This window comes from Somniosus microcephalus, chromosome 4, assembly GCF_052327205.1.
Source record: "Somniosus microcephalus isolate GS21.2 chromosome 4, FLI_Smic_1.0, whole genome shotgun sequence".
Lineage (NCBI taxonomy): Eukaryota > Metazoa > Chordata > Chondrichthyes > Squaliformes > Somniosidae > Somniosus > Somniosus microcephalus.
In genome coordinates, this window is record NC_140990.1 from 35,087,938 (window position 1) to 35,110,701 (window position 22,764).

Sequence of the window (22,764 nt, forward strand, 5' to 3'; positions counted from 1 at the left end):
GTTGGAGAGTGGGGGTGAAAGAGGAGTTGGGGTGAGGGGGTTTGGAGAGTAGGGGTTAAAGAGGAGTTGGGGTGAGGGGGTTGGAGAGTAGCAGTGAAAGAGGAGTTGGGGTGAGGGGGTTGGAGAGTGGGGTGAAAGAGAAGTTGGGGTGAGGGGGTTGGAGAGTAGGGGTGAGAGAGGAGTTGGGGTGAGGGAGGTTGGAGAGTAGGGGTGAACGAGGAGTTGGGGTGAGGGGGTTGGAGAGTAGGGGTGAAAGAGGAATTGGAGTGAGGGGTTTTGGAGAGTAGGGGTGAAAGAGGAGTAGGGGTGAGGGGTGTTGGAGAGTGGGGGTGAAATTGGAGTTCGGGTGAGGGGGTTGGAGAGTAAGGGTGAAATAGGTGTTGGGGTGAGGGAGTTGGAGAGTGGGGGTGAAAGAGGAGTTGGGGTGAGGGGGTTTGGAGAGTAGGGGTGAAAGAGGAGTTGGGGTGAGGGGGTTGGAGAGTAGCGGTGAAAGAGGAGTTGGGGTGAGGGGGTTGGAGAGTGGGGTGAAAGAGAAGTTGGGGTGAGGGGGTTGGAGAGTAGGGGTGAGAGAGGAGTTGGGGTGAGGTGGGTTGGAGAGTAGGGGTGAAAGAGGAGTTGGGGTGAGGGGGTTGGAGAGTAGGGGTGAAAGAGAAGTTGGGGTGAGGGGCTTGGAGAGTAGGGGTGAGAGAGGAGTTGGGGTGAGGGGGTTGGAGATTAGGGGTGAAAGAGGAGTTGGGGTGAGGGGGTTGGAGTGTAGGGGTTAAGGAGGAGTTGGGTTGAGGAGGTTTGGGGATTAGGGGTGAAAGAGGAGTTGGGGTGAGGGGGTTGGAGAGTAGGGGTGAAAGAGCAGTTGGGGTAACATAAGAACATAAGAAATAGGAGCAGGAGTAGGCCAATCGGCCCCTCGAGCCTGCTCCGCCATTCAATAAGATCATGGCTGATCTGACCCTAACCGCCAATCCACTATCACAGAACCACCTCCTGAATCTAACAGAATTAGACACACAAATTAGGAGCAGGATCAGGCTACACGGCCCCTCGGCCCGCTCCACTACCCACAGGGCCATGACCGATCCAAACCTAGACTCATGTCCAAATTGCTGCCCGCTCCCCGTAACCCTTAATTCCCTTTGCTTCTAGGAACCTGTCTATTTCTGTTTTAAATTTATGTAATGATGTAGCTTCTACAGCTTTTTGGGGCAGCATATTCCGTGGACCTATCACCCTCTGAGTGAAGTAGTTCCTCCTCATCTCAGTTTTGAAAGAGCAGCCCCTTATTCTAAGACTATGCCCCCTAGTTCTAGTTTCACTCATCATCGGGAACATCCTCCCCGCATCCACCCGATCCAACCCCTTCACAATCTTATATGTTTCAATAAGATCGCCTCTCATTCTTCTGAACTCCAATGAGTAGAGTCCCAATCTACTCAACCTCTCCTCATACGTCCATCCCCTCATCCCCGGGATTAACCGAGTGAACCTTCTTTGTACTGACTCGAGAGCAATTATGTCTTTTCTTAAGTATGGACACCAAAACTGTATGCAGTATTCCAGGTGCGGTCTCATCAATACCTTGTACATCTGAAGTAACACCTCCCTATTTTTATATTCTATCCCCCTAGCAATGAAAGCCAACATTCCATTGGCCTTCTTAATCACTTGCTGCACCTGCATACTAACCTTTTGACTTTCGTGCACCAGGACCCCCAGATCCCTTTGTACTTCAGTACTTTCAAGTTTCTTGCCATTAATATAATAACTTGCTCTACGATTTTTCCTGCCAAAGTGCATTACCTCACACTTTCCAGTATTGTATTCCATCTGCCAAATCTCTGCCCACTTACTTAGCCTGTCTGTGCCCCCTTGCAGGTTTTTTATGTCCTCCTCACTCACTACTTTCCCCCCCATCTTGGTATCATCTGCAAACTTTGATATGTTACACTCGGTCCCCTCCTCCAAATCATTAATATAGATTGTAAAGAGTTGGGGACACAGCACTGACCCCTGCGGAACACCACTAGTTACTGATTGCCAGTCTGAGAATGAACCATCTATCCCAACTCTCTGCCTTCTGTTAGATAGCCAATCCTCTATCCATGCCAGAATATTACCCCCAATCCCGTGATTTTTTATCTTAAGCAATAATCTTTTGTGTGGCACCTTGTCAAATGCCTTTTGGAAGTCTAAATACACTACGTCCACTGGTTCCCCTTTATCCACCCTATATGTTACTTCCTCAAAGAACTCCAGCAAATTTGTCAAACATGACTTCCCCTTCATAAAACCATGCTGACTGTGTCCTATTAAATTATGATTATCCAAATGTCTTGTTACTGTCTCCTTAATAATGGACTCCAAAATTTTACCTACCACAGATGTTAGGCTAACCGGTTTATAGTTTCCAGCCTTCTGCCTACTGCCCTTTTTAAATAAGGGTGTTACATTAGCAGTTTTCCAGTCTGCCGGGACCTTTGCCAAGTCCAGGGAGTTTTGGAAAATTATTACCAATGCATCCACAATCCCTACCGTCACTTCCCTCAAGACCCTAGGATGTAAGCCATCCGGTCCAGGTGATTTATCCGCCTTGAGTCCCATTGGTTTACCGAGTACCACTTCCTTAGTGATTTTGATCGTGTTTAGCTCCTCCCCCCCTATAGCCCCGTGTTTGTCTAGTGTTGGGGTAGAAACATAGAAACATAGAAGATAGGAGCAGGAGTAGGCCATTCGGCCCTTCGAGCCTGCTCCGCCATTCAACGAGATCATGGCTGATCATCCAAACCCTAGCACCCGATCCCTACACCGACAGCCATCCCACCCAAGCCCTATCCCCGTAACCCCGTAACCCCACGTATTTAATCCCCCCTAACACTAAGGACCAATTTTTTTTTATTTTTTATCATGGCCAATCAACCTAAACCGCACATCTTTGGACTGTGGGAGGAAACCGGAGCACCCAGAGGAAACCCACGCAAACACGGGGAGAATGTGCAAACTCCACACAGACAGTCACCCGAGGCCGGATATTAACCCGGGTCCCTGGCGCTGTGAGTCAACAGCGCTAACCACTATGCCACCGTATTCTTAGTGTCCTCTACTGTAAAGACTGATACAAAATATTCATTCAGTGTTTTTGCCATCTCCATATTTCCCACCATTAATTTCCTGGTCTCATCCTCTAAGGGACCAACATTTACTTTAACCACCCTTTTTCTTTTTATATAACTATAAAAACTCTAACTATCTGTTTTTATATTTTTTGCTAATTTACTTTCATAATCTATCTTCCCTTTATTAATCAATCTTTTTGTTATTTTTGGCTGTCTTTTAAAGTTTTCCCAATCCTCTATCCTCCCACTAGATTTGGATCTATAAGGGGGTTGGAGAGTAGGGGTGATAGAGGAGTTGGGGTGAGGGGGTTGGCGTGTAGGGGTGAAAGAGGAGTTGGGGTGAGGGTGTTGGCATGTAGGGGTGTGGTAAACCACTGTTTGTATTCCACTGTGTACATGCCTGGACATGCCTCGGCTGACTCCTCCCACAAGTCCTAGTATAAAGGTGACTGCTCCCCAGCCCTTTGTATTTCTGGACCGGTCGACCACTCGAGGCAGACCTTCATTCTTTTGTTAATAAAAGCCTTTAGTTACTCTCTTAACTCTCAGTCTTTTATGAGTAATTGATAGCGCATCAATTTTATTAACAAAATTTTTATAATGGAGAAGATCCTCACACCAACATGCCTGGACTTAGATCATCGGGAGGCGGACTCATCCACCAAGTTTACTCACTGGCTTAAGTGTTTCGAAAAATTCCTGACCGCCTCCGCAGCAATCAAATCGGACGAGGACAAACTGGATGTCCTGACCTCCAAAGTGAACCACCGAGTGTACTCGGTCATCCAAGACGCGACCTCGTACGCGGACGCTATCAAGCTCCTCAAGGACCAGTACACGTGCCCAGTGAATGAAGTGTACGCCAGGCACCTTCTGGGGAGTCGTAAACAACAACCTGGGGAATCGACCGTGGAATACCTTCAGGCACTGTGTGTGCTTGGCCGGGCCTGTGGTTGTAAGGATGTAAAGGCCGCCGTGTACACAGAGGAACTTATCCGGGACACTTTTGTAGCGGGCCACAGATCCAATTACACCCGACAGCGACTGTTGGAGCAGAGTGACCTCGACCTCAACAAGGCCTCTGAACTCGCACTATCATTGGATGCAGCCTACCGGGGCATGGATGCCTACTCCTCTGCACCATGGACGCCGCGGGGAATGACAGCCTGGGACATGGTAGGACCACCTCATAGCGCCGTGCCACCCCAGCCACACCCCAGCAACGGCCCAACTACCGCAGCAGTGTCCCAAGGCCAGACAGCAGTGCCCCAAGGCCAGAAATGCTACTTCTGTGGCCAGGCAAAACACCCCAGAGCGCGCTGCCCGGCGAAAAACGCGATCTGCTCGGGCTGCGGGAAGAAGGGACACTACGCTAGCATCTGCAGGGCCAATGCCACCCCGAACCCCAGCAGCGCCGCATGTGGGCCATGCGGGCCGCCATCTTGGGCCTCCCCAGCCATGTGCGAACCACCGGTACAGCAGCCATTTTGGACACCTCCAGCCACATGGGGATCATGGACGCCGCCATCTTGGACGACAGCCGGAACGCAGCAGGCCCCCAACACCGCCTCATCTGATACCCGCAGCGACACACCGACCCCTACGCTGGCATCCGTTACACTGGACCAAGCGAGACCGCACCAGCTGGCCAGTTCCACAATGGACATTAAGGTAAATGGTCACAATACAATCTGCCTTTTTGACTCTGGGAGCACGGAGAGCTTCATCCACCCCGACACGGTGCGGCGTTGCTCTCTCCCAGTCCTGCCTGCACACCAGCGGATTTCTATGGCCTCCGAGTCCCAGTCGGCGGACATCTGCGGCTACTGTGTGGTGACACTCGTAGTAGACCGGACTGTGTACGATCATTTTAAACTTCTGGTCCTGCCCGACCTCTGCACTGCCGTCCTGCTGGGGTTAGATTTTAGTGCCACCTTAAAAGTGTTACGATGGCGTATGGTGGACCCCTACCCCCACTCACAGTCCGCAGCCAGCAGCTTCCAAATTGCCCGCCGCGCACCAGGTGCAACCTCTCCACACTCAGAGTCACCCCCCCCCCACTGTTTGCTAACCTCACCCCCGACTGTAAGCCCATCGCCACAAAGAGCAGGCGATACAATGCCGGGGACAGGGTTTTCATTAAAACCGAAGTGGAGCGGCTCCTGAAGGAAGGGATTATTGAGGGCAGCACCAGCCCGTGGTGAGCCCAGGTTGTGGTCGTTAAGACCGGCGAGAAGCAACGCCTGGTCATCGACTACAGCCAGACAATAAATCGCTACACCCTGCTGGACGCCTACCCATTCCCCCGCATAGCTGATATGGTCAACCAGATCGCACAGTACCGCGTCTTCTCGACCATTGACCTGAAATCAGCGTACCACCAGCTCCCTATCCACCCTGAGGACCGCCAGTATACTGCCTTTGAGGCAAACGGCCGCGTCTATCACTTCCTTAGGGTTCCCTTTGGCGTCACCAACGGGGTCTCCGTCTTCAAAAGGGAGATGGACCGGATGGTAGATCAAAATGCGTTGCAGGCCACTTTCCCATATCTGGACAATGTGACCATCTGCGGCTGTGACTTGCAGGAACATGACGCAAACCTCGAAAAATTCCTCCGCACCGCCCAACTCCTGAACCTGACATATAACAAGGAGAAGTGCATATTCCACACAAACCACCTCACCATCCTTGGCTGTGTTGTGGAACACGGAGTCATCGGCCCCGACCCCGACCGGATGCGTCCCCTTATGGAACTCCCACTGCCCCACTGCCTCAAGGCCCTGAAGAGGTGCCTCGGGCTTTTCTCCTACTATGCCCAGTGGGTCCCCTACTATGCGGACAAGGCCCGTGCGCTGATCAAGTCCACCTCTTTTCCCTTGACGGCAGAGGCCCGCTTAGCCTTCCACCGTATCAAGGAGGACATTGCCAAAGCCACCATGCACGCAGTGGACGAAGCCATCCCCTTCCAGGTGGAAAGCGACGCGTCCGACTTTGCCCTGGCCGCTACCCTCAATCAGGCGGGGAGACCCGTGGCCTTCTTTTCACGAACCCTCCAAGGCCCGGAGACCAGACACTCCGCTGTTGAGAAGGAGGCCCAGGCGATTGTGGAGGCTGTGCGTCATTGGAGGCACTACCTGGCCGGAAAACTATTTACCCTGCTCACTGACCAGCGTTCAGTTGCTTTCATGTTTAACAACAAGCAGAGGGGCAAAATCAAAAATGACAAGATCTTGAGGTGGCGAATCGAACTTTCCACCTACAATTATGAGATCTTGTACCAGCCCGGGAAGCTCAATGAACCCCCGGATGCGCTATCGCGTGGCACCTGCGCCAGCGCGCAGATCGATAGACTGCGGGCCCTCCACAATGACCTCTGCCACCCGGGGGTCACCAGGTTCTTCCACTTCATCAAGGCCCGCAACCTGCCTTACTCTATTGAGGAGGCCAGGACCATGACCAGGAACTGCCAAGTCTGTGCTGAGTGCAAACCGCACTTTTATAGACCAGACAGGGCCCACCTGATAAAAGCCACTCGCCCCTTCGAGCGCCTGAGCGTTGATTTTAAAGGGCCTCTCCCCTCCTCCGACCGCAATGTGTACTTCCTCAATATTATTGATGAGTACTCCCGTTTCCCGTTTGCCATCCCCTGCCCGGACATGACCAGTGCCACGGTCATTAAATGTCTGAACGACCTCTTCACCCTGTTCGGTTTCCCCAGCTATATCCATAGCGACCGGGACTCATCGTTTATGAGCGACGAACTCCGTCAGTACCTGCTAACTAGGGGTATTGCCACAAGCAGGACCACCAGTTACAACCCCCGGAGGAACGGACAGGTGGAAAGAGAAAATGCGACAGTTTGGAAGGCCGCCCTGCTAGCCTTAAAGTCTAGGGGCCTTCCAACCTCCCGCTGGCAGGATGTGCTCCCCGATGCGCTCCACTCTATTCGGTCACTGCTCTGCACTGCCACTAACGCCACCCCTCATGAGAAAATGTTTGTCTTCCCAAGGAAGTCCACATCAGGGACATCGCTACCGCCATGGCTGACGTCCCCAGGGCCGGTGCTACTGAGAAGACACGTGAGGACCCATAAAATGGACCCCCTGGTCGAGAGGGTCGACCTCCTCCACGCCAACCCCCAGTATGCTTACATTGCATACCCGGACGGGCGGGAGGACACAGTCTCCATAAGAGACCTTGCACCCTCGGGGGCCGCAGTAACCCAATACTCACTACCACCCCCCCCCCAATGATCTGATATCCAGCCCCAGCAGACGGCAGGCCTGGGCCCCTCGACCCGCTCGACATCTACGAGGATGACACGCCTGAGCCACAGCCTACGCAGGACTCGACGCCGGAAGCTCCACTACCCCTGCCGTCACCACGCCGATCACAGCGGCAGACAAGACCTCCGGAGAGACTCCAATACACTAACTTTTAATACACTTCACCCCGCCGGACTCAATTTTAAACAAGGGGTGAAAGTGGTAAACCACTGTTTGTATTCCACTGTGTACATGCCTGGACATGCCTCGGCTGACTCATCCCACAAGTCCCAGTATAAAGGTGACTGCTCCCCAGCCCTTTGTATTTCTGGACCGGTCAACCACTCGAGGCAGACCTTCATTCTTTTGTTAATAAAAGCCTTTAGTTACTCTCTTAACTCTCATTCTTTTATGAGTAATTGATAGCGCATCAAGGGGTGAAGGAGGAGTTGGGGTGAGGGGGGTGGAGAGTAGGGGTGAAAGAGGAGTTGGAGTGAGGGGGGTTGGAGTGTAGGGTTGAAAGAGGAGTTGGAGTGAGGGGGTTGGAGAGTAGGAGTGAAAGAGGAGTAGGGGTGAGGGGTTTGGAGAGTAGGGGTGAAAGAGGAGTTGGGGTGAAGGCGGTTGGAGAGTAGGGGTGAAAGAGGAGTTGGAGTGAGGGGGTTGGAGAGTAGAGGTGAAAGATGAGTTGGGGTGAGGGGGTTGGAGAGTAGGGGTGAAAGAGGAGTTGGGGTGAGGGGGTTGGAGAGTAGGGGTGAAAGAGGAGTTGGGGTGAGGGGGTTGGGGAGTTGGGGTGAAAGAGGAGTTGGGGTGAGGGGAGTTGGAGAGCAGGGGTGAAAGAGGAGTTGGGGTGAGGGGAGTTGGAGAGCAGGGGTGAAAGAGGAGTTGGGGTGAGGGGGTTGGAGAGTAGGGGTGAAAGAGGAGTTGGGGTGAGGGGGGTTGGAGATTAGGGGTGAAAGAGGAGTTGGGGTGAGGGGGGTTGGAGAGTAGGGGTGAAAGAGGAGTTGGGGTGAGGGGGGGTTGGAGATTACGGATGAAAGAGGAGTTGGGGTGAGGGGGGTTGGAGAGTAGGGGTGTAAGAGGAATTGTGGTGAGTGGTTGGAGAGTAGGGGTGAAAGAGGAGTTGGGGTGAGGGGGGTTGGAGATTACGGGTGAAGGAGGAGTTGGGGTGATGGGGGTTGGAGAGTAGGGGTGAAATAGGAGATGGGGTGAGGGGGGCTGGAGAGTAGGGGTGAAAGAGGAGTTGGGGTAACATAAGAACATAAGAACATAAGAAATAGGAGCAGGAGTGGGCCAATCGGCCCCTCGAGCCTGCTTCGCCATTCAATAAGATCATGGCGACCTGATCCTAACCGCCAATCTACTATCACAGAACCATCTCCTGAATCTACCAGAATTAGACACACGAACTAGGAGCAGGATCAGGCTACACAGCCCCTGGTCCCACCCTGCTTCCCACAGGGCAATGACCGATCCAAACCTAGACTCATGTCTAAATTGCTGCCCGCTCGCCGTAACCCTAAAATCCCTTTGCTTCTAGGAACCTGTCTATTTCTGTTTTAAATTTATGAAATGATGTAGCTTCTACAGCTTTTTGGGGCAGCATATTCCGTGGACCTACCACCCTCTGACTGAAGTAGTTCCTCCTCATCTCAGTTTTGAAAGAGCAGCCCCATTTTCTAAGACTATGCCCCCTAGTTCTAGTTTCACCCATCATCGGGAACATCCTCCCCGCATCCACCCGATCCAACCCCTTCACAATCTTATATGTTTCAATAAGATCGCCTCTCATTCTTCTGAACTCCAATGAGTAGATTCCCAATCTACTCAACCTCTCCTCATACGTCCATCCCCTCATCCCCGGGATTAACCGAGTGAACCTTCTTTGTACTGACTCGAGCGCAAGTATGTCTTTTCTTACGTATGGACAGCAAAACTGTATGCAGTATTCCAGGTGCGGTCTCACCAATACCTTGTACAACTGAAGCAATACCTCCCTATTTTTATATTCTATCCCCCTAGCAATGAAAGCCAACATTCCATTGGCCTTCTTAATCACTTGCTGCACCTGCATACTAACCTTTTGACTTTCGTGCACCAGGACCCCTAGATCCCTTTGTACTTCAGTATTTTCCAGTTTCTTGCCATTAAGATAATAACTTGCTCTACGATTTTTCCTGCCAAAGTGCATTACCTCACACTTTCCAGTATTGTATTCCATCTGCCAAATCTCTGCCCACTTACTTAGCCTGTCTATGTCCCCTTGCAGGTTTTTTATGTCCTCCTCACTCACTACTTTCTCCCCCATCTTGGTATCATCTGCAAACTTTGGTATGTTACACTCGGTCCCCTCCTCCAAATCATTAATATAGATTGTAAAGAGTTGGGGACCCAGCACTGACCCCTGCGGAACACCACTAGTTACTGATTGCCAGTCTGAGAATGAACCATTTATCCCAACTCTCTGCCTTCTGTTAGATAGCCAATCCTCTATCCATGCTAGAATATTACCCCCAATCCCGTGATTTTTTATCTTAAGCAATAATCTTTTGTGTGGCACCTTGTCAAATGCCTTTTGGAAGTCTAAATACACTACATCCACTTGGTTCCCCTTTATCCACCCTATATGTTACTTCCTCAAAGAACTCCAGCAAATTTGTCAAACATGACTTCCCCTTCAGAAAACCATGCTGACTTTGTCCTATTAAATTATGATTATCCAAATGACTTGTTACTGTCTCCTTAATAATGGACTCCAAAATTTTACCTACCACGGATGTTAGGCTAACCGGTCTATAGATTCCCGCCTTCTGCCTACTGCCCTTTATAAATAAGGGTGTTACATTAGCAGTTTTTCAGTCTGCCGGGACCTTTGCCAAGTCCAGGGAGTTTTGGAAAATTATTACCAATGCATCCACAATCCCTACCGTCACTTCCCTCAAGACCCTAGGATGTAAGCCATCCGGTCCAGGTGATTTATCCGCCTTGAGTCCCATTATTTTACCAAGTACCACTTCCTTCGTGATTTTGATCGTGTTTAGCTCCTCCCCCCCGATAGCCTCCTGTTTGTCCAGTGTTGGGATATTCTTAGTGTCCTCTACTGTAAAGACTGATACAAAATATTCATTCAGTGTTTTTGCCATCTCCATATTTCCCACCATTAATTTACCGGTCTCATCCTCTAAGGGACCAACATTTACTTTAACCACCCTTTTTCTTTTTATATAAGTATAAAAACTCTTACTATCTGTTTTTATATTTTTTGCTAATTTACTTTCATAATCTATCTTCCCTTTATTAATCAATCTTTTTTTTATTTTTTGCTGTCTTTTAAAGTTTTCCCAATCCTCTATCCTCCCACTAGATTTGGATCTATAAGGGGGTTGGAGAGTAGGGGTGAAAGAGGAGTTAGGGTGAGGGGGTTGGAGTGTAGGGGTGAAAGAGGAGTTGGGGTGAGAGGGGTTGGAGGGTGGAGGTGAAAGAGGAGTTGGGGTGAGGGGGTTGGAGTGTAGGGGTGAAAGAGGAGTTGGGGTGAGGGGGTTGAAGAGTAGGCGTGAAAGAGGAGTTGGGGTGAGGGGGTTGGAGAGTAGGAGTGAAAGAGGAGTTGGGGTGAGGGGGTTGGAGAGCAGGGGTGAATGAGGAGTTGGGGTGATGGGGGTTGGAGAGTAGGGGTGAAAGAGGAGTTCGGGTGAGGGGGTTGGAGTGTAGGGGTGAAAGAGGAGTTGGGGTGAGGGGGTTTGGAGAGTAGGGGTGAAAGAGGAGTTGGGGAGGGAGGGGTTGGAGAGTAGTGGTGAAAGAGGAGTTGGGGTGAGGGGGTTGGAGAGTAGGGGTGAAAGAGGAGTTGGGGTGAGGGGGGTTGGAGAGTAGCGGTGAAAGAGGAGTTGGGCTGAGGGGGTTGGAGAGTAGGGGCGAAAGAGGAGTTGGGGTGAGAGGGGTTGGAGTGTAGGGGAGAAAGAGGAGTTCGGGTGAAGGGGGTTGGAGAGTAGGGGTGAAAGAGGAGTTGGGGTGAGAGGGGTTGGAGAGTAGGGGTGAAAGAGGAGTTGGGGTGAGGGGGTTGGAGAGTAGGGGTGAAGGAGGAGTTGGGGTGAAGGGGGTTGGAGAGTAGGGGTGAAAGAGGAGTTGGGGTGAGAGGGGTTGGAGAGTAGGGGTGAAAGAGGAGTTGGGGTGAGGGGGTTGGAGAGCAGGGGTGAAAGAGGAGTTGGGGTGAGGGGGTTGGAGAGTAGGGGCGAAAGAGGAGTTGGGGTGAGAGGGGTTGGAGTGTAGGGGAGAAAGAGGAGTTCGGGTGAAGGGGGTTGGAGAGTAGGGGTGAAAGAGGAGTTGGGGTGAGAGGGGTTGGAGAGTAGGGGTGAAAGAGGAGTTGGGGTGAGGGGGTTGGAGAGTAGGGGTGAAAGAGGAGTTGGGGTGAAGGGGGTTGGAGAGTAGGGGTGAAAGAGGAGTTGGGGTGAGAGGGGTTGGAGAGTAGGGGTGAAAGAGGAGTTGGGGTGAGGGGGTTGGAGAGCAGGGGTGAAAGAGGAGTTGGGGTGAGGGGGTTGGAGAGTAGGGATGAAAGAGGAGTTGGGGTGAGGGGGTAGGAGAGTAGGGGTGAAAGAGGAGTTGTGGTGAGAGGGGTTGGAGAGTAGGGGTGAAAGAGGAGTTGGGGTGAGGGGGGATGGAGAGTAGGGGTGAAAGAGGAGTTGGGGTGAGGGGGGTTGGAGAGTAGGGGTGAAAGAGGAGTTGGGGTGAGGGGGTTGGAGAGTAGGGGTGAAAGAGGAGTTGGGGTGAGGGGTTGGAGAGTAGGGGTGAAAGAGGAGTTGGGGTGAGGGGGGTAGGAGAGTAGGGGTGAAAGAGGAGTTGTGGTGAGAGGGGTTGGAGAGTAGGTGTGAAAGAGGAGTTTGGGTGAGGGGGGTTGGAGAGTAGGGGTGAAAGAGGAGTTGGGGTGAGGGGGGTTGGAGAGTAGGAGTGATAGAGGAGTTGGGGTCAGGGGGTTTGGAGAGTAGGGGTGAAAGATGAGTTGGGGTGCGGGTGCTGGAGAGTAGGGGTGAAAGAGGAGTTGGGGTGAGGGGGGTTGGAGAGTAGGGGTGAAAGAGGAGTTGGGGTGAGGGGGGTTGGAGAGTAGGGGTGAAAGAGGAGTTGGGGTGAGGGGGGTTGGAGAGTAGGAGTGATAGAGGAGTTGGGGTGAGGGGGGTTGGATAGTAGGGTTGAAAGAGGAGTTGGGGTGAGGGGGGTTGGAGAGTAGGGGTGAAAGAGGAGTTGGGGTGAGGGGGGTTGGAGAATAAGGGTGAAAGAGGAGTTGGGGTGAGGGGGTTGGAGAGTAGTGGTGAAAGAGGAGTTGGGGTGAGGGGGGTTGGAGAGTAGGGGTGAAAGAGGAGTTGGGGTGAGGGCGGTTGGAGAGTAGGGGTGAAAGATGAGTTGGGGTGAGGGGGTTTGGAGAGTAGGGGTGAAAGAGGAGTTGGGGTGAGAGGATTGGAGAGTAGGGGTGAAAGAGGAGTTGGGGTGAGGGGGGTTGGAGATTAGGAGTGAAAGAGGAGTTGGGGTGAGTGGGGTTGGAGAGTAGGGGTGAAAGAGGAGTTGGGGTGTGGGGTGCTGGAGTGTCGGGTGAAAGATGAGTTGGGGTGAGGGGATTGGAGAGTAGGGGTGAAAGAGGAGTTGGGGTGATGGGTGTTGGAGAGTAGGGGTGAAGGAGGAGTTGGGGTGAGGGTTTGGAGAGTAGGGGTGAAAGAGGAGTTGGGGTGAGGGGGTGTTGGAGAGTAACAACAACAACTTGCATTTAGATAGCGCCTTTAATGTAGTAAAACATCCCAAGGTGTTTCACTGTCGCGTTATCAAACAAATTTTGACTCTGAGCCACATTTGGAGATATTAGGGCAGATGACCAAAAGTTTTGTGTATGTACCTTTAAGGGATAACTGGGTTTAGACTGCAGTACCGGCAGTGACCACCCCTGTATATAAGACCCTATCAGGCTTCTGTATTTCAGTCTGACGTTGCCTCCTGTTCAGTAAAGTACCTGTTAAACTGTTCTCCCGAAGTCCGTGTGTTATCGAGGCGCGGACATTACAGTGGCGAGGAGTAAGTTCCGAACTCACCTGCAGTGTGGCATCATCTCACGGGGATCTCGCCCTGAGAGGAGGGTTCTTGGAGGTCGTAGTCTGAGCAACGGGCGTCGACAGAGGGCAACCGCCCAAAGAATTCATCGGTGTTCGGAGAATTGCGGGAGAGACTGTGGAGAGCTGTGCTTGGCCCCCAGTTAAGGTGTTCCAGCAAATCGTGCTGGTAGCAGGTAGTGCACTGACCCTTCCGGACTGTGGCGGGCTGAAGCTCGAGCGAGTGGCTCTACAAAACGGGCCGAGCAGCGTCGCCGGGAAAAGAAAACAAGAGAGAGAGAGGGTGGAGCGCACAGGGCGCGGTCGGTGCTCAAGTACAGGGCAGTGGAGAGAAAATAAACGGGGGGAAGGAAAGCGAGACGCGCCGAAGCTGCGGGTCGCCGCCATTACCGTGTAGAACGCTAGGAGCAGCATGGCAGCAAGGGGAAGAAGCAAAAGCGCGGGATGCGCCATTTTATCCCGTTGGGGAAGAAGCAAAAGCGCGGGAGGCGCCATTTTATTCCATTGGGGAAGAAGCAAAAGCGCGGGAGGTGCCATTTTAAATCACCCAAGATGCCAAAAAGTGGCAGTATCACTGCTTTCGACAACGAGGTAGAAGACTGGACCACGTATGTGGAAAGAATTGAAGTGTACTGCAAGGCAAATGAGGTGGCCGATGGAAAGAGGGCGTCGGTATTATTAAATCTGATGGGTGCGAGTACGTACAGCCTATTGCAGAATTTAATTACCCCAGCTAAACCAATGGAGAAAAGTTTTGAGGAGATTGTTCATGTCTTACAGGAACACCTAAGCCCTACACCACTGCTGATAGCAGAAAGATTCAAGTTCCATAAAAGAAACCAGCACAAAGATGAGAGAAATGCTGACTATCTTACGGAACTACGCAAGTTATCGAAGCACTGCCAGTTCGGAGCAGGACTGGCAGACACCTTACGGGATAAGTTTGTCTGTGGGCTCCAGAGTGAAGGAACCCAGAAACGACTACTTTCAAAAAAGGACCTGACGCTAGAACAGGCTTTCAGCGTGGCAGTATCCTACGAAGCAGCAGCACGGGGAGCTGCAGAAATACAACAGAAACCACAAGAATACAGCACTAACGAAATGGCGTATGGAGCAGAAAAGTGCTATCGCTGCGGCAGAACAACCCATGAGCAGAAGGACTGCTGGTTTAAAGACAAAGTATGCAGGCAATGCGGGAAAATGGGACATATAGCAAGAGTCTGCAGGTCGGGAAAGAAAACCAACACGACAAGAACTACTAAGGAACAGTACAGGAAAGTAAAGAAACTGACAGACAGTAGTTCGGAAGATCAGGAGAGTGATAAGGACTCCGGGATCAGGAGACTAAGTTGTTTAAAGTTACACAACGTGATCGCAAAGGAAGATCACCAAACCATTTGGGTCACCCTCATGATAGCAGGGTCCCCAGTAAAGATGGAATTGGACACAGGATCAGCCCTAACTGTCATGAATCGACGAGACTATGAGCGGCTATTCTCACACATACCCTTAAAGGACACGTCCATTGTATTGAAGACATACACGGGGCAAAAGGTCTACCCCAGAGGAAAAATAAGGGTGCCAGTTAAATATAACGGCAAGGAAACACAGAAACTATATATGTATATACTACGAGATGGAGGACCACCATTATTGGGACGTGAATGGATCTGAAAAATACAATTGGATTGGCATTCCATTCTGGCGCTAACTGTGACTGACAAAAAGGATGATGACGTCGCACCTGGATGTCTGTCATAAATTCTATCTGACACGGAAGAGGTGTTCCAGCAAGGACTTGGGACTCTAAAAGGAGTAAAGGCAACCATAAAGATTGAGGATAACGCAACCCCAAAATTTTTCAAGGCCAGACCGGTGCCATACGCGATCCGCCCAGCTGTTGAAGCTGAACTGGAGAGTCTGGAGCATTCGGGTGTGCTGTACAAGGTGGACTGGAGCAAGTGGGCCACACCCATCGTTCCTGTAATGAAGAAAGCATTGAGCAGCTCGCCTGGGGAGCCAAGGAAGGTTCGCATCTGTGGGGACTTCAAGGTGACTGTGAACCCAGTTCTGCACACAGTACAGTATCCACTTCCGCGGATAGAAGATATTTTTGCCTCACTATCTGGAGGGAAACGTTTTACAAAGATTGACCTGGCTCAAGCGTATCTACAAATGGAGGTGGAAGAAGCATCTAGGAAATACCTCATGATAAACACTCACAAAGGCCTTTACCAGTACAATCGACTGGTATTCGGGGTAGCATCGGCCCCGGCTATTTGGCCGAGGGCAATGGAACAAGTCCTGCAAGGGATCTCGGGGACCCAGTGTTATTTGGACGACATCCTGGTTACAGGCGAAGATGACAATGAACACCTTGCCAACCTGGAGCAGGTGCTCACGAGATTGCAGGAATATGGGCTACGAGCCAACCGCCCCAAATGCGAGTTCTTCAGGAGACAAATCTCGTATTGTGGCCACATGATTGATGAGGAAGGGTTGCATAAATCGCCGGACAAGATTGAGGCTGTAGTCAAGGCTCCAGCACCGGAAAATGTGTCGCAACTGAGGTCGTTCCTCGGGTTGGTGAACTACTACCATAAGTTCTTGCTGAATTTATCTACAATTCTGCACCCACTGAATGCCCTGCTTCAAACTGGAGTAACATGGAAATGGAGTGATGAGTGTAAGCATGCCTTTCAGGAATGTAAATGCCTAATCACTTCAAAAGGAGTATTGGCCCACTACAACCCAACACTACCGATTCGGTTGGCATGTGATGCGTCACCTTATGGCATTGGAGCGGTGCTGTCACACAAATTCCGTGACGGTTCAGAGAGGCCAATAGCCTTTGCATCGCGCTCGCTAACCTCAGCCGAGCGTAACTACGCCCAGATTGACAGGGAGGCCCTCAGCCTGGTGTGGGGGGTGAAGAAGTTCAACCACTATCTGCTCGGGCAGAAATTCACCCTACTGACTGATCATCAGCCCCTGGTCTCCATTTTTAACCCAAAGAAGGGCGTTCCGGTGATGACGGCTCAACGGCTGCAAAGATGGTCACTTTTCCGAGGGGCGCATCAGTACGACATAGAGTACAATGGTACGAAACAGCATGGGAACGCAGATGGCCTGTCGCGCCTACCGTTGCCTACGGCGGAAGAAGCACCTGCAGTGGACCCTGTGGAGATATTCCATGCGACCATAGTCGAATGTTTGCCTGTTACAAACGCAAGTATTGAGAAGGAAACCCGAAATGACCCGACACTCTCTCGGGTCTATGATTTGACGGTGAAGGGATGGCCAGCATATGGCGACTCACTGTTGCCAGCATTCTCGCCAAGGAGAGAACAACTGTCAGTGTGCCGGGGGACCTTGATGTGTGGATCCCGAGTGGTAATTCCACCCAAGTTGAGAGATAGAGTGCTCAATGAGCTTCATGAGGGTCATCTGGGAGGGGTAAAAATGAAGAGCCTAGCCAGGGCGTTTGTGTGGTGGCCGGGAATCGATAAGGAGATCGAGGGTATGACCAAGAGATGCACAGGATGCCAGAAGGTCCAAAACGCTCCACCACAGGCCCCGCTACATCCATGGGAGTGGCCCTCATCTCCATGGCAACGGGTACACATTGATTTTGCTGGTCCATTTATGGACTCAATGTTTCTAATCGCTGTGGATGCCCATTCGAAATGGCCAGAGGTCATTAAAATGTCCTCCACCACCACGGAGAAAACTATTGCAGTCCTAAGGACCATCTTCGCCAGGAATGGGTTGCCAGAACAGATTTGCTCCGACAATGGGCCACAGTTTGTGTCTGAGGATTTCCGGAGGTTCCTGAAGAATAATGGGGTAAAACATTACACATCTGCCCCATATCATCCAGCCACAAATGGATTGGCTGAGAGGTTTGTTCAGGCCTTTAAAAAGGCCATAAAGGCAATGTATAATGATGACATACCACTACAACACAAGGTGGATAATTTCTTGTTTGCTTACCGGAATACGACACATGCAGTAACCAACCAAACTCCAGCCGCACTGTTTTTCAACCGAAGGCTAAGATGTCGCTTGGATTTGCTCAAACCAAACATAAGACGAGATGTTGAGGATAAGCAGTTCCAGCACATAAATGAGAAGCCAACCAGGAGCTTCAAGATAGGGCAACCAGTCTTGACCCGCGACTACCGAACAGAAAAATGGCGGCCAGGAACGATATGCACACAGCAGGGACCACTAATGTACACAGTGGACGTTGGAGAGAGCATCGTGAGATGCCATGCTGACCAGATTCTAGAGTCACAGGAACAAGCCAAATCAATACCACAAGCATGTGCACCTGGTAATGAGCCCGAAGTACAGATTTCGTCTACCTCAGAAGCAGTGGTATTGGAAGCTGACGAACCAACCAATGACAATGAGCCTGAATCAACTCCACCGCAAGAACAGGATACTCAAGAAAGACGCTATCCAGTCAGGATCAGGAAGCCTCCTCAAAGACTGAACTTATAAATGATTATTTCAGTTGATGTATATAGTACTGAGAAAATTGTAATTGTAATTAGTTATTATTTAGTTGTTAAATGAATGTTATGTACTGTTTATCTAAAAGGGGAGGAATTGTTGTGTATGTACCTTTAAGGGAATAACTGGGTTTAGACTGCAGTACCGGCAGTGACCACCTCTGTATAAAAGGCAGTAGCAGGCTTCTGTATTTCAGTCTGACGTTGTCTCCTGTTCAGTAAAGTACCTGTTAAACTGTTCTCCCGAAGTCCGTGTATTATTGAGGTGCGGACTTTACAAAAAGCTTGTTCAAAGAGGTAGGTTTTAAGGAACGTCTTAAAGGAGGAACGAGAGGTAGAGAGGTGGAGAAGTTTAGGGAGGGAATTCCAGAGCTTGGGGCCTCGACAGCTGAAGGCACGGCCGTCAATGGTGGAGCGATTAAAATCGGGGATGTGCAAGTGGCCGGAATTGGAGGAGTGCAGAGATCTCAGAGGTTGTAGGGCTGGAGGAGTTTACAGAGATAAGGAGAGGGGAGGCCATGGAGGATTCCTCTGGTGCTGGAATCAAGAACAAGAGGCCAGAATCTTAAAATAAGAGCTCGGCCATTCAGGGGTAAAATCAGGCAGCACTTTTTCTCACACAGGGTAGTAGAAATGTGGAACTCTCTCCCCCAAAAGGCTGTGGTTGCTGGGGGTCGATTGGAGCTTTCAAGACTGAGATGATCGATTTTTGTGAGGTAATTGTTCCAAGGGATGTGGAATAAAGACGGGTAAATGGAGTTAAGATACGGATCAGCCTGATCTAATTGAATGGTGGAGCAGGCTCGAGGGGCTGAATGGCCTCCTCCTGTTCCTAATGTTCCTGTGACACACTCAGGAATACCCCGGAGCAGTGAAATCCCACTGGGCCCCAGCACATGCTCAACGGAAAGCCCAGGTCAAGGGCAAACCCAGCGTGCCCTCTCTGAACCCGGTTTGCTGCTCCCTCTCGGCCCAGCACTACCTGCACCCCCGGCACACGGCAGTGGAATTTCAGCCTCAGTGTTACAAGTTTCATCGGTTACAGGCTGGAGAGAGGAAAAATTCAATCTGTCACCAAGCTGTGTGATTGGTTCAGTCTCGACTTATATTGACTGTCAGAAATGCCCAAGAAGCAGTTTTTGACTAATATCGGCTCCCACAGGGATGAGGAATTCACAGAGTTACAGAGAGTCTGCAGCACAGAAACAGGCCATTCGGCCCAACTGATCCATGCCGGTGTTTCTGCTCCACACGAGCCTCCTCCTGCTCCTCTTCATCCAAACCTATCAGCAGATCCTTCTATTCCTTTCTTCCTCGTGTACTTATCGAGCTTCCCCTGAAATGTATCCGTGCTATTCACCTCAACCACACCATGTGGTCGCGAGTCCCACATTCTCACCACTCTCTGGGTAAAGAATTCCACATTGGATTTACTGGTGACTCTCTTATATTTATGGACCCTAGTTTTGGATTCCCCCACAGAAGGAAACATCTCTACGTCCACCCTATCAAACCTCTTCACAGTTTTAAAGACGTCTATCATAAGAAACATAAGAAATAAAAGCAGGAGTGGGCCATACGGCCCCTCGAGCCTGCTCCACCATTCAATAAGATCAGGGCTGATCTTCGACATCAACTCCACTTTCCTGCCCCTTCTCCATATCCCTTGATTCCCCCAGAGTTCAAAAATCTCTATCTCAGCCTTAAATATACTCAAAGACTCAGCATTCACAGCCCTCTGGGGCAGAGAATTACAAAGATTCACAACCCTCTGAGTGAAGAAATTCCTCCTCATCTCAGTCTTAAATGGCCGACCCCTTATCCTGAGACTGTGACCCCTAGTTCTAGACACTCCAGCCAGGGGAAACAACCTCTCAGCATCTACCCTGTCAATCCCCCTCAGAATGTTTCAATGAGATCACCTCTCATTCTCCTAAACTCCAGTGAGTATCGGCCCATTCTACACAATCTCTCATCATAGGACAGCCCTCTCATCCCAGGAATCAATCTAGTGAACCTTTGTTGCACCGTCTCCAAGGCAAGTATATCTTTCTTTAGATAAGGAGACCAGAACTGTGCACAGTACTCCAGGTGTGGTCTCACCAAGGCCCTGTACAATTGTAGCAAGACTTCCTTACTCTTATACTCCAACCCCTTTGCAATAAAGGCCAACATCCCATTTACCTTCCTTATTGCTTGCTGTACCTGCATGCTAGCTTTCTGTGTTTCTTGCACGAGGACACCCAAATCTCTCTGAACACCAACATTTGAAAGTTTCTCACCATTTAAAAAGTATTCTGTTTTTCTATTCTTCCTACCAAAGTGAATAACCTCACATTTCCCTACATTATACTCCATCTGCCACCTTACTGCCCACTCACTCAGTCTATCTATATCCCTTTGCAGGCTCTGTGTTCTCCTCACAGCTTACTGTCCCACCTAGCTTTGTATCATCAGCAAACTTGGATACATTACACTCGGTCCCTTCATCTAGGTCATTAATATAGATTGTAAATAGCTGAGACCCAACACTGATCCTTGCGGCACCCCACTAGTTACAGCCTGCCAACCTGAAAAAGATCCGTTTAACCCTACTCTCTGTTTTCTGCCCGTTAACCAATCCTCTATCCATGCTACTCAGGTCTCGAGAAAACAGCCCCAGACTGATCAGTTTTTCCTGATAAGTATATCCCCTCAGTTCTGGCATCATCCCTGTGAATCTTTTTTGCAGCCTATCCAGTGCCTCTGTATCCTTTGATAACATGGAGACCAGAACTGTGCAGAGTGCTCCAAGTGTGGTCTAACCAAGGTTCGAAACAAGTTTAACAGAACTTCTCTGCTGTTCAATTCTATCCCTCTAGAAATGAACCCCAGTGCTTGGATTGTTTTTTTAACGGCCTTATTAACCTGCTCAATCAGAAATCTCAGGGTAAACCCAGCCTGCCCTCTCTGAACCCAGTTTGCTTCTCCCTCTGTGCCCAGCACTGCCTGCACCCCCGGTGCACGGAAGTGGAATTTCAAAAGAAGGAAGGAATCTGTCAGCATTTGAAAGGCTTTTAGAAAGAATTCAAGGTGTTTTCAGAGAGTTGGGATCTTTCTCTGTTCTCGAGGAGTTAGATATCAGCCTTTCTCCTGTGAATATAGAGCTGCCTTATAGGGCCATGATCATCTTTGAAAGAGCTGCCAATTAATCCCACTCCCCGGCCCTTTCCACACAGCCCCACAAACTTTTCCTTTAAGTAGATCCAATTCACTTTTGAAAATTTCTATTGAATCTGCGTCCACCTCCCTTTCAGACAGTGCATTCCAGATCACAACTCATTGAGTGAAAAATGTCTCATCTCCCCTCTGGCTTTAGTTGTTAAATACATTTGCTGAGTGGATTCAAATTTAAAACCAGGTTGTGAGGCGCGATGCTCTATTCACACATCGAAGGTGAGAGAGATGCTGTGGGGCACACGCTAAGCCCAGTAGCTGAAAGTGATTAACAGACTGGGTTTTGTGTTTAGTGACCCCGGGCATGTTACTGATACCTTCCCTGGATACCAAGGCTAGGAGAAGCACTCTGGAATGTATGGGGAGCTGGGACTTGTCCATGAGAGTAACCGAAGGTATGAGAACTGAAATAGTCTAGAGTTAGAAAGGAGAAAAAGCCCAAAAATGGAGCAGTCGGTAACAGGACACCAATTAGTCTCCTCTTATCTTGGAGAAATCAAGGACTCGACACACTGTGTGTTTGATACAAAGCTGATTTATTTGACATATTAAAATATTAAACTCCAGCCCAGTTAAAGGGTTATTAACATCAGCAGAAACAAACCCGAACTGCCAGAATGAACATGGTTCAGTCCTGGATGTGATTAACAGCAGCAATAACAGCAGAATCCAACCCCTGCAGTCGGTCGTGAACTCGCTGGTGTGTCAGCAGGTTGGATGACTGAGTGAATCCCTTCCCACACACGGAGCAGGTGAATGGCCTCTCCCCAGTGTGAACTCGCTGTTGTCTCAGATGGTGAAATGATTTAATGAATCCCTTCCCACACACGGAGCAGGTGAATGGTCTCTCCCCAGTGTGAACTTGCTTGTGTACAGTGAGGTGGGATGACTGAGTGAATCCCTTCCCACACACGGAGCAGGTGAATGGCCTCTCTCCAGTGTGAACTCGCTGGTGTCTCAGATGTTGGGAAGAACAAATGAATCCCTTCCCACAGACAGAGCAGGTGAACAGTCTCTCCCCAGTGTGAACTCGCTGGTATACAATGAGGTTGCAAGAATGCCTGAACCTCTTCCCACAGTGAGAGCAACTGAACGGTCTCTCATCAGTGTGAACTCGCTGATGTTGAATTAGTCCCTCAGAACTTTTAAAGCAGTTCCCACAATCAGCGCATTTAAAAGGTCTCTCATCACTGTGAACTCGCTGGTGTGATCGAAGGGCAGATGAGTGAGTGAATCCCTTCCCACACACGGAGCAGGTGAACGGCCTCTCCCCAGTGTGACTGCGTCGATGAGTTTCCAGTTGGGACGGGTAATTGAACCCCTTCCACAGTCCCCACATTTCCATGGTTTCTCCGTGGTGCGGGTGTCCTTGTGTCTCGCCAGGTTGGATGATCAGTTGAAGCCTTGTCCACACACAGAACACGTGTACGGTTTCTCCCCGCTGTGAACAGTGTGATGTTTTTTCAGGCTGTGTAGCAGGTTAAAGCTCTCACAGTCAGTGCACTGGAACACTCTCACTCGGGTGTGTGTGTCTTGGTGCTTTTCCAGTCACACTGATGTTTGAAATCTTTTCCAAGAC

At 50.3% G+C, this 22,764-nt stretch overlaps 1 protein-coding gene across 1 annotated transcript in view; it reads right to left on the reverse strand.

Moving 5' to 3' along the window:
• LOC147118610 (uncharacterized) overlaps positions 1 to 22,530 on the reverse strand; it is an 82,277-nt gene extending 59,747 nt beyond the window's left edge. Inside the window, exon 1 of the mRNA XM_085983945.1 lies at positions 21,860 to 22,530. Within this exon, the coding sequence (XP_085840071.1) occupies positions 21,860 to 22,530 (671 nt within the window). The remainder of the gene's footprint in view (positions 1 to 21,859) is intronic.
• Positions 22,531 to 22,764: the final 234 nt, after the last annotated feature.